The 15,225-nt window shown below is 50.5% G+C and overlaps 1 protein-coding gene across 1 annotated transcript in view; it reads right to left on the bottom strand.

Moving 5' to 3' along the window:
* SEZ6L (seizure related 6 homolog like) overlaps positions 1 to 13,351 on the bottom strand; it is a 66,702-nt gene extending 53,351 nt beyond the window's left edge. The window contains exons 1-6 of the mRNA XM_026484683.4: positions 13,216 to 13,351; positions 11,609 to 12,322; positions 10,411 to 10,544; positions 7,896 to 8,088; positions 5,691 to 5,876; positions 1,265 to 1,430 (exon numbers count right to left, since the gene is read on the bottom strand). Of these exons, the coding sequence (XP_026340468.2) occupies positions 1,265 to 1,430; positions 5,691 to 5,876; positions 7,896 to 8,088; positions 10,411 to 10,544; positions 11,609 to 12,322; positions 13,216 to 13,351 (1,529 nt within the window). The remainder of the gene's footprint in view (positions 1 to 1,264; positions 1,431 to 5,690; positions 5,877 to 7,895; positions 8,089 to 10,410; positions 10,545 to 11,608; positions 12,323 to 13,215) is intronic.
* Between the last annotated feature and the right edge of the window lie 1,874 nt (positions 13,352 to 15,225).

Here is a 15,225-nt window from a genome sequence, read left to right as displayed (position 1 = left end):
AAAATGTGCTTCACAAAATGTTGGTATTCATTTTTACTGTTATTAAAACCATTTGATACTTGACTCCTTGCTACTCTTGGTATTTTTAAAGACGTTATGCAAAACTAGGGAAAGAAATAGTATACAAATTAGATAAATTTCTTTTATGGGGTCATAAACAGGAATTTTTAATCCTCTGAGGTTGGTTTTTTTTTTTTTTACTGTGACTCATAAAAAAAGTGTTTATCTTATGCTGCCCAGATGAATTTCTAATATTACCAAAATGCATAAATGTTGAAGCCACGGTTTGTTCATTTTGCCATGTGTTCACCATGGCTGGGATGAGGAGCGGCCTGGCTTCCCAGTCAGTTAAACCAGCTCAAAGGGCAGTGGGCAGTGCTGGGGAGTTAGCGGGTCCAGGAGCATTTCTCACCCAGTGATGGATGGGGGATGGTGGTGGATAAATACCCCAGCTCCCTTACCCCCCGCCCCTCCGAAAGGACTACGTTGAGGCATGCTCAATACAGTTTCCCAGAGGCCCCCAGTGGATAGAGCCCCAGCTGCCCCCACGGTCACCTGCTCATTAACACCTTTCCCTTCCCTGCCCACTGTCCCATGCCTCTCCCAGTGCTTCCTAGGATTAGCTCCCAAATGAACGACTTTCCCTAACATCCTTGTTCCCTGTGTGTTTCAAGGAAACACAACCTAAGGCAGCAAGTATAAGCAACTAAGGTCCTAGTTTTCTAGAACATTCGAGAATATTCTAGCATAAAGTCATAGAATATGACAGTTTCAAGATTCTGGATTCTATGTATATTACTTAGAGTTTACAGACATGCTCTTGCTTAAGTATCGCTTTGTAACTTCTCCCTAGCTCCTTCCTGTGTACAAGTCTAGTGTTTCCACATCAATTTCCTATCAAACTGGAAACCACATCTTGCTACTTCTCTCCGGTCCTCCATGGAGCTTAGTGCATGACTGGGCACAGAGCAGGTGCTCAGTGAGAACTCCCTCCTGGATAACTGCAAAAAGGGGATGTGTAGGAGAAACAGACCTCTTCCCCTATCCTGCTGTGTAACTTGGGGTGAGACCCTTTCCCTCTGTATGTCCGAGTTTCCATATCTGTAAAAGGAGGAGATGGAAGTTGGTGTCTCATATCCTTGCCAACCTCCCCAGCCCTTTCTTTCTCGACCTCCACGGGCCATTTCAAGACTCCAGATCCCTAGCCACATTACGACACTCGGGGAAGGAAGGAGGCTGCTGGGGTAAGCCCTCAGAGGCTTACCTGTCCTTCTCATGCAATGACAGCCTCTCGAAATGCAGATGTAACTTCTGGCCCTCGGGAGCTTCGATGGTCCACACGCAGAACTGGCTCCCGTTGGTGCTTCCTGGGTAACTTGGGGAGAGGACCCGGCCGATGGTGGCGTTGTGCACAGCCCCTCCGCAAGGGGCTGGGGGTGGAAAATAGGGGGGGTGATCATGAGAGGAGAGCAGAGAGAGAGAGAGATCCTCACCCTTACCCCTTAGTGGAAGGCAACAGGATGGGAAAAGGAAGACACGGTAAAAGGCTTCTCATCTCGGACGAGGTTCATCCTGTTTGATAGGGGACCTCATCCCACGACTGGATCCATCCCCTCGTGTGTTCCGGGGTAGGGAACAACGGGGATTTAAGGGTTCTTTCATGGCACTGGCTGTGCCCTGATTCTTCACTATGAGATGGTAATCAAGGACATAAATAGGCAGTCCACAGAAGAAGAAATACACTTTTAGTATTTAGTAAGCACTAAAAATGCACTTAGTAAGCACTAAAAATGCAGCCTCGCTCATAATGAAAGAAAGGCAAATCTAGATTGTATTCTATTTTCATCCACCCAATCGGTCAAGCTAAAAAGCAGTCATAACTTGCCAGTGGGAAAGGTGGTGGGAAATGAGCACTCTCGCTCATAACTGGTTCGAATGCAAATTGCTATGACCTTTCAGGAGAGCAATTTGGAGAAAAATCTAGAAAGTATGTTCCCAAACTCTGACCTAGTCATTAAAGTTCTGGGAATTTATGCTAAGAAGAAGATTTGGAGATTTTCACCAAGATTTATGAATGAGGGTGTTCACTGCTGACGTGCTTCTAAGAGTGAAAAACAAAAAGCAACACACATGTCCACTCACAGCTATTTGGTGAAATAAATGCACTCCATTCACTATTAAAAATCACATTCTTAAAGAATACTTGAGAACATAGAAAAATGCTCCCTATATTTTAAGTGGGGGGGGGGGGACAAGTTACAAAATGATCTGTCCACCATACCTATTTCAATGAGCTATTTGCAAAAATCTACTGAGATCATAAATAGAAAAGTGATTTGCTTTATCTTTACGCTTTTGAATTTTTAGAAATTTTTTTTACCAGAACATATATCACTTTTATCATAAAAATCTAATAAAGAAATATTTAAAAAAATAATTTGTGAACTGGAGGGAGATAGACAAATGTGAGGAAGTCGTCTGTTTCTTATTTTTATTTTTTATTTTTTTTAAAGATTTTATTTATTTATTCGACAGAGATAGACAGCCAGCAACAGAGGGAACACAAGCAGGGGGAGTGGGAGAGGAAGAAGCAGACTCATAGGGGAAGAGCCTGATGTGGGGCTCGATCCCATAATGCCAGGATCACGCCCTGAGCCGAAGGCAGACGCTTAACCGCTGTGCCACCCAGGCGCCCCTGTTTCTTATTTTTAGGAGATACTTGGGTCTCTTTAAGTGTTTGTTGAATGACTGCATGACTAATAAGGACCTGCAGTGGGTGAAAAAGGTAGATAGTTCTCTGCTCTGTGCTGGATTCTGCCAATTTATAGCAAAGACATTGACAAGAAGCCCCTTCCCCCCCTCACCACCCCCATACTTCTTTCAGCACCACGGACAGAGGTGTGTGTCTGTGTGTGTCTCTCTCTCTCCTCACTGCCTTCCTGTCCTAAAGTGGAGGTTGAGACCCCGTCTGTGCCACTCACCTGCTGTGGCTCTCGAACAAGTCACGGAAACTCTGTGAACCTCAAGTTCACTATAAAAGGGTGTTAATGATTCCACCCCGCTTCTAGGGCTGTGGTGAGAAATCAATGAAATGATGCACGTAGGGAACTTGGCACCATCCCTGGCACAGAGTAGGTGCTCAAAGCATAGCCAGCATTGTTGTCCTATGGCTCAGGAGCTGAGGAGACGGAGGACACTGTCCCCGGTGGGGATTACCGGCCATCTGTCCTCCCCAAGCTGCCGCTCATCTGGTGTCTCTCTGCTCCCCTTCCTTGCCTTATTAAGCCAACTGATGGCTCTGTTTGGCTTCAATTTGCCAGCCGTGGCTCCCCATCCATCTTTCTTAGCACAAATTGAGGCTTAATTCCTCTCTGATTTCACACATAGATAAAAATTAATGTGAGAGAGGCACAGAGCCCAACTGCCCCATGGTTTGGATATTTTCCTTTTGTAAGAAAGCAAAGAAGAACAATTCTGAAGGGTCTTGGGGGAATAATACTGCAACAATCAAATCTCAGAACGTGCCATCAGGCCTCATTTGTTTTCGGATTTCCCTGACTCTGAATGCCTGGAAGGAAGGAATAATTTATTATCATCCCCAGTATTCTCCTTGTTCGTGGCTTAAGCCCTGGCACATAGTAGGTGCTCAGTTATTACAGGCGACCTATGCTGTCCCGACCACCATTGGAACTTTTGAGAATCTAATAGGGTTTTGCGCTCTTGGTGGCTGAGGATGGCCGAGGCTACGCCTAGCGGTACAAGGACAGCGTGGCACAACCCAGAGCTCCTCAATCTATAATGCGTGTGCATATCCCACAAGGGCACGCAAAAATGTAGATTTTAATTCAACTGGTCCTGTAGTGAGTCCAATATTACGCATCTGTAATAACCTTGCTGGTCTGGAGACCACACTTTGAGAAAAACAGCTCAGGAGAGAAGGGCTTTGGACTCGTTTCAATTTCTGTCTGGTAACTTTGGACAAGTGACATCACCTCCATGAGCCTCTGTTTCCTCATCTGTAAAATGGAGGTAATGGTTCTTATCACGTTGCATGGCTGTGAACATTTACAGCAGCCCCGTCGGTGTCTCAGTGTCTATTGACTGGGTTCAAAGTGTGGCAGCAGGCACCCCAAAAGCACAGCCACAGAAGAAGAAAATAGATGAATTCCACTTGGTCAACATGAAAAGCTTTTCCGCCTCAGAGAACACTATCAAGAAGTGAGAAAACGTGGGGCGCCTAGGGGGCACAGCTGGTTAAGTACCTGACTCTTAGGTCTCAGGGTCCTGGGATCAAGCCCTGAGTCGAATTAGGCTCCGCGCTCAGTGGGGAGTCTGCTTGAGATTCTCTCTCTCCCTTTCCTTCTGCCCCCTCCCCTGTTCATGCCCTCTCTCTCTCAAATAAACAAATGAATTTTAAAAAAGGAAAAGCAACCCACAGGGCTGGACAAGATATTTGCAAATCACATCCCTGATAAGGATCTGACATCCAAAATATATAAAGAACAACAATAAAAAGACGCATAACAAAATAAAAAAAAAAACAAGGCAAAGGACTTGAATAGATCCTTCTCTTAGAAGGTCTACAAATGGGGGCGCCTGGGTGGCACAGCGGTTAAGCGCCTGCCTTTGGCTCAGGGCGTGATCCCGGTGTTATGGGATCGAGCCCCACGTCAGGCTTTTCTGCTATGAGCCTGCTTCTTCCTCTCCCACTCCCCCTGCTTGTGTTCCCTCTCTCGCTGGCTGTCTCTATCTCTGTCGAATAAATAAATAAAATCTTAAAAAAAAAAAAAAAAGAAGGTCTACAAATGGCCAAGAAGCACAGGAAAGCGGCTCAGCATCATTAGCCATCAGGGAAAAGCAAATCAAAGCCACCGTGAGAAAGCTTCACACCCACCAGGGCGGCTAGAATCACAAAAAGAAAACGTGTAACATGGGAAGTGGGGGCGAGGATGTGGAGACATCGGAACTCTCACACGCAGCCAGGTGGGAAAGCCAAACGGTGCAGTCTCTGCAGAACAAGCTTGTCGATTCCTCATGAAGTTAAACAGAGAATTGCCATGTGACCCAGCGATCCCACCCCCGGGCGCGGACCCAGGAGAAACGGAAACATACACCCACACAAACACCGGTACACGGATGTTCGCAGAGGTGGGAAAAACTCCAGCGTCCACCAATGAATACACCGATAAAATGGGGCAGCACCACACAAGGGCGTATGGCTCGAGGAACGAGGCGCTGACCCATGCTACGACACAGGTGAACCTTGAACACACGATCCTGAGTGAAAGAGGCCAGTTGCAAAAGATCATGCGTTGTATGATTCCCTTCCCACGAAATGTCCAAAATAGGCATATCCATCAACACGGAAAGCATGTTGGTGGTTGCCAAGGGTTGTGGGGGAGGGGAGAATGGGGAGCGAGTGCCGATGGGTGCAAGGTTTCCTTTTGGGGGTGATGGGGATGTTCTAGAACCACAGAGTGGTGATGGTTGTGCGACATTCTAATGATCAGTTTAAGGTGTTGTGTCCTTTTTCACAAACTAAAGATTTCAGGGGCCGCGGTCGCCTGTGAGGGGGGCAGTCTCTTCCCCTGGGCTGTGCGCCTATCCCTAAGGTCGGTCTAATGCCCTGGGGTTGGTGCCTCGCCTCTGAGGGGACTCTCCATGTCTGGTCTGGCGAGGTGCGTGCATACCTGAGCAGACGGGCTCCTGGCTGCTCCAGTGGGGCTTCGAGGCGTTCATGCAAGTCAGAGTCTTGGCGCCCTGGAGCTCATAGCCCAGGTGGCAGTGGAAGTGGGCCACCCCGCCCGGGTGCAGGTCCATGACCGTGACATCCCCGTAGTCAGGCCGGCGGGGAAAATTGCAGCTCAGCATGAAAGCTGGAAGAAATGCAAAGGCAGACAGACGGTCATCCCGTGGGAGCGGGGAGAGGACGCATGTGACCCACATCCCCGGAGCCAATCTGTGCTGAGGAGGAAAGACGAGCCCCTGGGGAGTCCAGAGCACTGGGGTGGTTGGGTGGGGCGGTGTGTGGGTATTTTGGGGACTCTCGTTGATCCTATGATGGGGAGACTGCCAGATTGGTACTTTTGCTGGGCTCCAAGGTCCTCACCCTGTCTAAGCAGAGATCACAGGTTTGGGGTGAAAAATGCGTTCCCACACCTCATGTGAGCCTCTCTCCGCATGGACGCAGAACGGCCTTCTCCTTGGCCATAGGAGGGGGCTGTATGACTCAGGCAGGTTTAGTCCTACCAGCACGGACGTCTTCGGTGTTTGTTAAAAATGCACACACTCTTGGACTAGAATAAGCAGCTCTTCCGGAAATGCCAAAGGACAGGACAGCTTGCAAATAACCGTCCTGGCACACACAGGCATGGCCTTTGGAGGAGACCAATGTGAGTTACGCTCTTCCTCCATCCCTTAGAAACTGCGCGACCTTGAGAAAGGGATGCAGCGCCCCGAACTTGGCTCTCCTCATCTTCCCAGTGGAGTCGACAATCGTCCCTACCTCAGCGGTGGCAGTAAGGATTAAACAGGAAACACCGAGGAAGAGCCTCCCTAGTCCAACATCTAGCTGGAGGCGGTAGAAAGCTCTTGGTGGCCGTGCTGAGCTCCTCAATTGTCCTAAGAGGATGTGAAATCCATCCTACCTGCACCTTTCAGCTGTGCGGTCTGACCACTCCCGCGGCATGAGATACCGAAAGTCCCAGAACTCACTGCGAGGATTACATCCAACCCAAGGGCTCTACAGACTATTTCTTGACCCCCATTCTGTAACGAACAGAGACAACAGGGGGTAGTCTCAGTCTTGGAAAGTGGCGATGAGCGGGCACTCTCATAGAATCTCATCCCCCTGCTTCGGAAACATCCAAGGGCAAAGTTTCAAGAGAACTGTTTTTCCAGATGTTCAGGCAGTTGAGCCAATGTGGATGACGCCCAAATATCCAGATGCGTGAGGGCCGACTCTGCTCTCTGGGCAGGTATCTGGCAAGGACACAGAGGAGTTTCTGGCTCAAGGAAGTAACCTGAGGTCATGGGAAGGGCGCCAGAGGTGGGGAAATGGGATGCAAGAGAGAGAGAGAGAGCGCGCGCCAGCTGGAAGGAAGGGAGAATGGAGGGAGGGAAAGAAGAGAGGGAAAGAAGGAAAGGAAGAAGTAAAAGAGGCAAGAAAAGAGGGAGGGGACCGAGAAGGAAGAAGGAAGGAAGGGAGAGAGAAGAGCAAGATGAACAGAAAGCAAGAGAGGAGTCTCAGAAACAGACAAAAAGGAAAGAAAGAAACATTGCAGAAGAAAAGACCGAGCCGGACCCCCTGGGGGTTGAGGCTCTTTACCGGAAGTCCGTGGGCTCCCCTGGGGATTCGTCTATGACATGCAGGAGCCGTGGATCTGAATGGGCAAAAGTGGCTTGCCGGTTTCCATGTACCTTTCACTGAACTGTGCTATACCCTTCAATCACGTATGTGGGCAACAGACTGTGTCCTATTTGCAGAACATGTGACTTCGTCACCAAGAGAAATCACAGATATTTTCATATCATAGTAGATATCTTGACATATTTCTTATATTCCTCAGTACTTTGAAATTACAGTAATTATCAGAGCTGCCGGGGGAGATTATTATTTAATGTGTTAATAAAGAGGCACGTGGATTATGACATCGCAGATTAAAACAGTATTTTGACAACTGTAATTCAATCTGACTGGTTTCCTTTTTAATTGTTTAGCTTTTATTTTATGCTATCAAAAACATGATTCTGAGCAGGGGTCCAGAGGTTTTACCAGACAGCCGGAGGGATCGCTGGCACAAAAAGTCTGAGAATCCTTGACTCCAGAGAGAAACTGAGGCAACCAGCTACCTCCCCCCCACCCCCCACCCTCATTAGCCTTGGTACCAGCTTACCCTGATAGTGCAGCTGGAAGGTCCCAAGGACGTCGTCCTGAAAGGTCCGGAAGTAGACAGAGATGGTGTTGGTGGGACTTCGGATAACCTGTCCCTCTACCAGGAGAGTCTGGTTGGCCAGGACGGTCAGGGTGGGACCGTCTACCCCACGGATGGAGAGCAGCTCGCCGTCAGACAGGTTCACGCTCTTCACCTGAGGACCGGCAGGGGCAGACGGAGAGAAACTCTGAGTTGTGCTTGAGACAGGGCCCTTCCAGGCCATGGGCTGCCAGAGCAGTACCCCCGATGGACCCCGGACGATGCCAACGCGGCAGCCCTCAGCCAGCCCCTAGTCAACGGGACAGACCATCCCCCTTAGAAACATCTGGAGCCCTGAAACACCCAGGCTCCCCTCAGCTCCCAAGGACTGAGGGACCAGAGTGGACCCAAGCTGTGGAGCAAAGTGCTGCAAAAGTCTGTCTGTGTCTGTGGACGAGTCCTGTGAGAGAGCCTCCTGCGCGCTAGCAGCCCAGGTAAGTTCTCCTGGAGGCGGTGGGGGAGGGCAAGGCCTTGATCAGCTTGTGCCTGAAGCCCACACTCCAGGAAGATAGAATAAGACATTCCACCAGAAGGCAAGCTCCATGAAGGTAGGCATTTTTTCCCCACGTGTTCTGTGTCCCCAGCGCCCAGAAGAGTGCTTGGCATATAGCAGATGCTCAATAAATATTTATGTAGGTTGAATGCATTCTTCCCCTTTCTGTGTGAACTGGTAAGAGGGAGCGGGGGACTCATTTCTAGGGCATTCTCAGGACCACTCTCTTATGCTATAGAACAGTGGTCTTAACTCTGCAAAGAACTGCCTACTTGATTTCCAAGTCCACTTTCCAGGTTTGGAGGAGAAAGAGGGGGGATATTTTAGTTGTGCACAAAGACATTATACAAATGGAGTAGGGTTGGGAGGGAGCTTTAGTCTGTTCCCAGTGCCCAGTTTAGATTTTTATGCCTCTTCTAGTGGGGCCTGGGATCCCGGTCCCTCTGCCCCTCACCTAAGCAGGGCTGGCCTCACCCACGAGCCCTTCCTCTTTCAGATCATACACCTTACTCTTTTTTCCTTTTTGATGAACTCCTATTCATTCGCCAAAGCCCCACTAACATTGCCCTTCCCCGTGAGACCTTCCCTGGCTACCAAGGAGCTTGCCCGTCCCTCCACTGTGATGTTACAACATCCCCTATATACACCCACTAGAGACCTTTTCAAATGGCATTCTAATGTCTTCTAAGTACGTCTGTCTCAATCATCAAATAGTGAACTCCTTTAGGGAAGGTTCTGCATCTGTTTGCATACCACCCTATCCCCCAGTGTAAGCAGCCATGACTGGTACATAGTAGGTGCTCAGTGAAGGAACTCTGTGCCTGGTAAAGAGCTCCATGCCGTGTTAGACACCAAGTGGAAGGAAAGGGACCACTGAGTGCCAGATTCAGATGGACTGTAGCTGTCCTCCGACTCATTTTAATTCCAGGAACATTTATGAAGTACCTACTACGTGCCACACACCGTGCTAAGCTCTGGGGGCTGCAAAGACCACAGGTTCTGCTGCGGAGGGGCTAACCTTGTATCCTTCCCATGCAAGGCAGAAAAACCTCCTAAAATCAAGTTCTGGTTAGGTCACAACCAACCCAGCTCAAAAACTTTTCATGGCTCTTTACTGTCCATTAGAAAAAGGTACATATCCAGACCTCCAACCTTGGCCTGGAAGGGTCTGCCACCACCATGTGCGACCAGCTTTCTTTTCCAATGACACCCTGCCCTCTCTCCTGTGGGGCAGTGAACTGGACAGTTCCGCACTTCAAGGCACCCTTCCTTGTTCCATTTTTAAAAAAAGGACTTTGAAAGATGGCAGTGGGGGCAGGCCAGGAACGACGGTGAAGATAATTGGTAACATCCACTGAGCTAGGCTCTCTGGCTTAATGCTCTGTGCATTTTTATATTTGTTTGGCCTGGAAAATCTGTAAAGTAGTTCCATTATCATCTCTATATTACTGATGGGGAGATTGAGGCTCAGAGACGTTAAGTCCCTTGCCCAGGGTCACACAGCTTTCACTGGTAGAGCTGGGACTTAAACCCAGATGTTTGAGCACTGTGCCCCTCTGCTTTTCCATTCTTAGCTTAGAGACAAAATTTATGAATCAAATGGAAGTGGTGGGGCTTCCTCTGTGTGTGTGTGTGTGTGTGTGTGTGTGTGTGTGTGTGTGTGTCTGTGTTTGCTACAGGGCATAAGAGGACCTTCCTTCTGAGTATAATGCCCCACAATTTATCAACAGGTTTCCCCCCTCCTCTACGTATGCCAAGCCATTTCAGCTGTGCATTGAGTTGGGAACTCCTATTCATTCGACAAAGCCCAGCTCAAAATGCCCTGCTTAGGGCAAAGAAGGAACCAAACCGGTCAGGGTGATAACAGTAAGCCTGAGTCAGACAACCCTCCAGACACTTCCTGCTGGAAGAGGCAGGCACGGTCGGGCGCCTTTCTGCAGTTACCTGGAGCTCCACACCGTAGCCAGTGTAGACCGTCACGTTGTACGTACACTCCAGGAAGCCACTGAGGGGCAGGGGTGGGTAGTCGCTGGAGCCGATGTACCCTTCAGGATCGGAGAAGCTCACACTGCAGGGAGCTGGAGGAAGGACTCTCATTAGGACACAGAGGACAGCTCAGATGTCATATCTCAGAGGGGTACAGGGTGGCACTGGGCTTTTGGGACACCTGCATTCTCCTGTCCCCCTCCCTCCCACTGCTGAGAAGTCTCCTTCAGCCCCAGAATCAACATGATAATCAAAAGAGCAATAGTTGACCCAGCACAACTGCTTACTCCACTGACACCAGGCACCATCCTAACCAGGGTACGGGCAGACCCCGCCCATCCTCGTAGGGCCTGACATTTCAGCCCCATTTTAGAGATACGGAAACCGAAGCTCAGAGAGGGGCGGTGTCTGGGCCAAGCTCACACAGGGAGCAGGATTCAAACCCAGAGCTTCCACTTTTTAAGGAAAGGCCACAGTACATCTGTCCAAAATCCACCTACAATGAACACTTGGTGTCTGTCTTCCCTGTTTGAAGACAGGAAAGAAGACAGAAGGAAGGCTGGGGCACAGAAGCGCATTTTCTCAAATCTGGAGAAGCACCTGCAACGGTCAAAGTAAAAGCACTTTGAGGGGCGCCGGCTGGCGCAGTGCTTGAGCGCCTGACTCTAGCTTTCGGCCTGGGTGGTGGTCTCGGGGTCTTGAGATCGAGACCCGCATCAGGCTCCACGCTCAGTGGGGAGTCTGCCTGAGATTCTCTCTCTCCTTCTCCGTCTGCTCATCCCCCCAAGCGCATGCGCGATCTCTCTCTCAATAAATAAATCTATCTTAAAAAAAAAAAAAAAGGATTTTGAAAAGGCTCGGGCCTTCGGGCAGGTTAAAGGATTCTATTCCAAACTGAAAAGGGTTTGAATCCCACTCTTCAGCTGCGTGGCCTTGGGCAAATTGCTTGATGTCTCTGAGTCTCAGTCGTCTCATCTTTAAAATGGGGATGGTAATTCTGAGCTACAGGGTCAGGCTCACAGTCAGTGCTCGATAGGTGGCAAGTGATGGTGGGGCTTGGATCTCCCTGGCCCACCTCCCGCCATGCCCTGCACAGAGTGGGGGCCTCGTGGCCGTGGCCGCAGCAGGAGGGCTGGAGGGTCCGGGGGCTGCGTACCCGGGGCCTGCTCAGTCGTGATGACCGTGGTGGTGATGATGGTGGATGTTGTGGTCTCCTGGCTCTCTTCTGAGGCTGACCCGGTCAGTTCGTTCTCGCCTTTGTCCATCAAGGTCATGGGACTGGCATCTTCCGGGGGAGCCTCGGGGGCGTCATCAGGCGCCACAGGCTCCCCGGGGTCCGGCCTCTGGGGGAGCGTGTGGGCCACGTAGGGCTGCGAGGTGAAGGGGGAGATCTGCAGCGGGGCGGGCGTCGTGGGGACCGCACCTGCCTTCCGGTCCAGCCAGAGGGGCTCCTCGGAGGCGGAGGGCTCGGGGTCTCCCGGGGGGCGGAGCTTCTCCGTGGCTGAGGAGAGGAGGCCCAGGCCGGAGGACGCAGGTGGGTTCGCCGCCCTCTGGACAGCTGCCGTGGAGGCGGCTTTGGGCCGCAGCTGTTTCCTGGCCGAGTTCACCTGCTTGAGCGAAGGCAGCTTCTTCCCGGAGGGGAGGGCGCGCTTGGTGGTGGCCTCCTCGGGCAGCCGAGTGGACAGGGCAGCCGAGGGGGCTGTCCCTTCTAGCCCAGGCTCTGGAAGATCTTCCCCCGATTGCACTGGATTCAGAGGGGCCGTAGTCACTCTCTCTTCAAGGCTCTCTTTGCTCAGACTGCTGCTCCCCAGCGCTCCCGAGGGCAAAAGGGAAGCACCCGAAGGGCCAGCGTCTCCTTCCCGGAGCGTAGCTGGGGAAGAGGAGAAAAGACATCTGTTAACTTGGGGCCGGAGGTGGGGGTTTGGTCGTTGACCTCCTGACTTGGAGGCCTAGGGTGGTGCCCAAAGCTTGCCAAGAGGCCAGGCTGCCTCCTTCCTGCTCTCCTGACCCTCCCTCTCCTTTCTCTCTCTCTCCCGCTCCCTTCCTTTCTTCCTTTTGCTGACCGTGGAGACATACTGTTGATCCTGCCAGGCCCCAGCTAAACATTAGGGTTACAGAAACCAAGGGCACAAGAGTCTCATGTGCCAGTTGTATATGTACTGAAAGGGGTAATAGGAAAGGTGAAATAATCATATTTGGTGTGATCGATGCTTAGGAAAAGAGAAGCTCTGCATGCTAACAGAGCAGAGAGAACAGGCCTCTAACTCAATCCGCAGGGCAGAACCACCATGTACAGTTGGGCAGGTTGTTCACTGCACAAGTACTCCCAAGAAGGATGAATGGGGGTTGTAACAAGCCCACACTCTTTTCTCCAAGCTGTGTGCCCTGGCTCAGGGCTATATTATCCTGGGATTGGGAGGCAGCCCCCCCTTTTTTGACTGAATAATTACAAATTGACCTTGGGAGACACAGAAAGATTTGAAGATTCAGAATCATGAGACAGGTTCAGAACACAGGGATGCAGGAAGAGCGTGGAGGCACAAAAGAGGAATATGGGGGGGAGCAGATGGAGGGTGTTTGGAAAGAAAGCTGGTGAGGTAGGGTGGTTGCAGGGACAGGCCTTGGTGGGCACTGTATACCCTGCTACCTGTGATTTATTTTGCTTTGAATGTAAAACCACTGAGTAGTTTTAAACGAGGGCTGGCCCTGGCAGCTGTTTGGTGGACTCATGCCTGGAATCGACTGCATGTACTCGAGACCCGCTTCGGTCGATTGCAAGCTGGCAAGTGGCTTTGACGTCCCTGAGCCTCAGTTTCCCCAGCTGTAAAACGGGGCTATTGCACGGTTTCCCAGGGTCGTCATTGTTCAATAGGTAGGCGTAGGTAAAGCGTACTTGCATACATGCGCCTATGGGTGCCTCCCCCACAGGGAGTGTCTAGCGCACGCCAGCTGCTGTCACTGTCTTTACTATGGTCATTGTATTCGCGCCCTTCAGTGGGAAGCCTGAGCGGTCAGAGCATCCCGGATGATGATCTCGAGATAGAGAGGAATTACATCCTGGGATAGAAGCCCGGGGACTGATAGCTGTCCTTGTCAATTTTCTGCAGACAGACACTCACTCAGCCATAGTCTCTGGGCCCTTCAGCACTGTCATTTAAATTTATTTCCGCTGCCGTCGGAAAGGCTCATTTACTTTCATGGAGTCGGCGGCAGTGGCTTAATCTATATAGACTGCAACAGTTTGCAACTGGCATCGACAAATGTTCCTGTTGTGTCACATTGATCACCAGCCAGCGTGCGTTCCAGGCTCCAGGTTGCGCCAGGGCAGGAACCGGCCTGGGAGAAGACAGGGCGTGTGCATGACCGGAGGGCAGATCAAGGTCATTCAGGGGCCAAGCAGGTTTCCTGGTCCAAGGTGGGAAGCATCGAAGCTTCAGAGTTAGACCCGGATTCGAATCCTGCCTTCAACAGTCCCCTAGCTGCGTGAGCCTGGGCAAATCCATTAAGCCTTTTCTGCATCACAGAGCTACCCCATCAGCTTCATGGGATTAGATCAGACGTGGGTCTGCTCGAGAGCTGTGCTTTTTGTGTGCCCTGTGGCTTTTATTAAATGATTGATGCTGACCATCTCTGTAGACTGCACAGTGAGAAAAAAGTGAAGGGGCAAAAAGAGAGGAAGGAGGGTGAGGGGTCAGGACACCTGGCTCCTGAGCGCCAGCTGTGGTTCGATGCCCAGAGCTTCGATGCTCCCGGGGTTGGGGGACCCAGATGGTGCTCCAACCTTGACCGCTCCTCCCTAGCATAACTGTGTGGGTTTCATCTTCTATCTTCTCTGTCTGTGTCAAGTGGGCAGCCAGACTAGGTCACACGAGCCAGGTCTTCCAGCTCGGACTCTGTTGATCTGGGGAACGATCAGGTAATTGACAATTATTCTTCGAGCCTTTTGTTAATCTTGCTAGAGAGGGCAGAGTGAGTGCTTCGATCCTGACACTGGCTTGTGAGTTTTGTTGGGTCCCATGGCTATATTAGTTTCTGCCAGTCCTTTCACAAAAATGTCCCCTTGATTACAAGGGAGGGAGGTAAGGGAGGGAAAGGAGTGATGGCAAATGACATAAAGTGCATCAGCCTGCCCTTGGCCATAATAACGATACTCATAACATTAATTTTTGATTGCTTTGCTGAGCGCTGCGTATGTACCAGGCACGTGCTAAATGCTTTTTTTTACCCATTGCCTCATTTTATTCTTTCTTGACCTTATTAGGGAAAAATTATTCCTATTTGACGGATGAGCAAAGTGAGGCTGTGGGATACTAAGTTTTTTTTTTTTTTAAGATTTTATTTATTTATTTATTTGACAGAGAGAGACAGCCAGTGAGAGAGGGAACACAGGCAGGGGGAGTGAGAGAGGAAGAAGCAGGCTTCCCAGCGGAGGAGCCCGATGCGGAACTCGATCCCAGGACTCTGGGATCACGCCCTGAGCCGAAGGCAGACGCTTAACGACTGAGCCACCCAGGCGCCCCTGTGGGATACCAAGTTAACCTTCCAAGGTCGCAGAGCAAAGCTGGGTTTCCAGCCTTGGTTTTCCTGATGTCAAAGACCACGTTAGAGGCTCTGTTAAATATCATGGGTACTGTTACCACTGACAGCCTCTCCTCCTTCAGCTCTAAGCAGCGGCCCCCTCCAAAGTCCACCCCCCAACCCTTAATTTTTTTGCTTCCCTTCTGGATGGGCTGTAGTGTTTTTCAAATCTCCCAAATGATGCCCTTCACCCTT

This window comes from Ursus arctos, unplaced genomic scaffold (assembly GCF_023065955.2).
Source record: "Ursus arctos isolate Adak ecotype North America unplaced genomic scaffold, UrsArc2.0 scaffold_34, whole genome shotgun sequence".
Lineage (NCBI taxonomy): Eukaryota > Metazoa > Chordata > Mammalia > Carnivora > Ursidae > Ursus > Ursus arctos.
The sequence above is the reverse complement of the archived record's forward strand: the minus strand, read 5'-3'. Positions and strand labels throughout refer to the sequence as shown.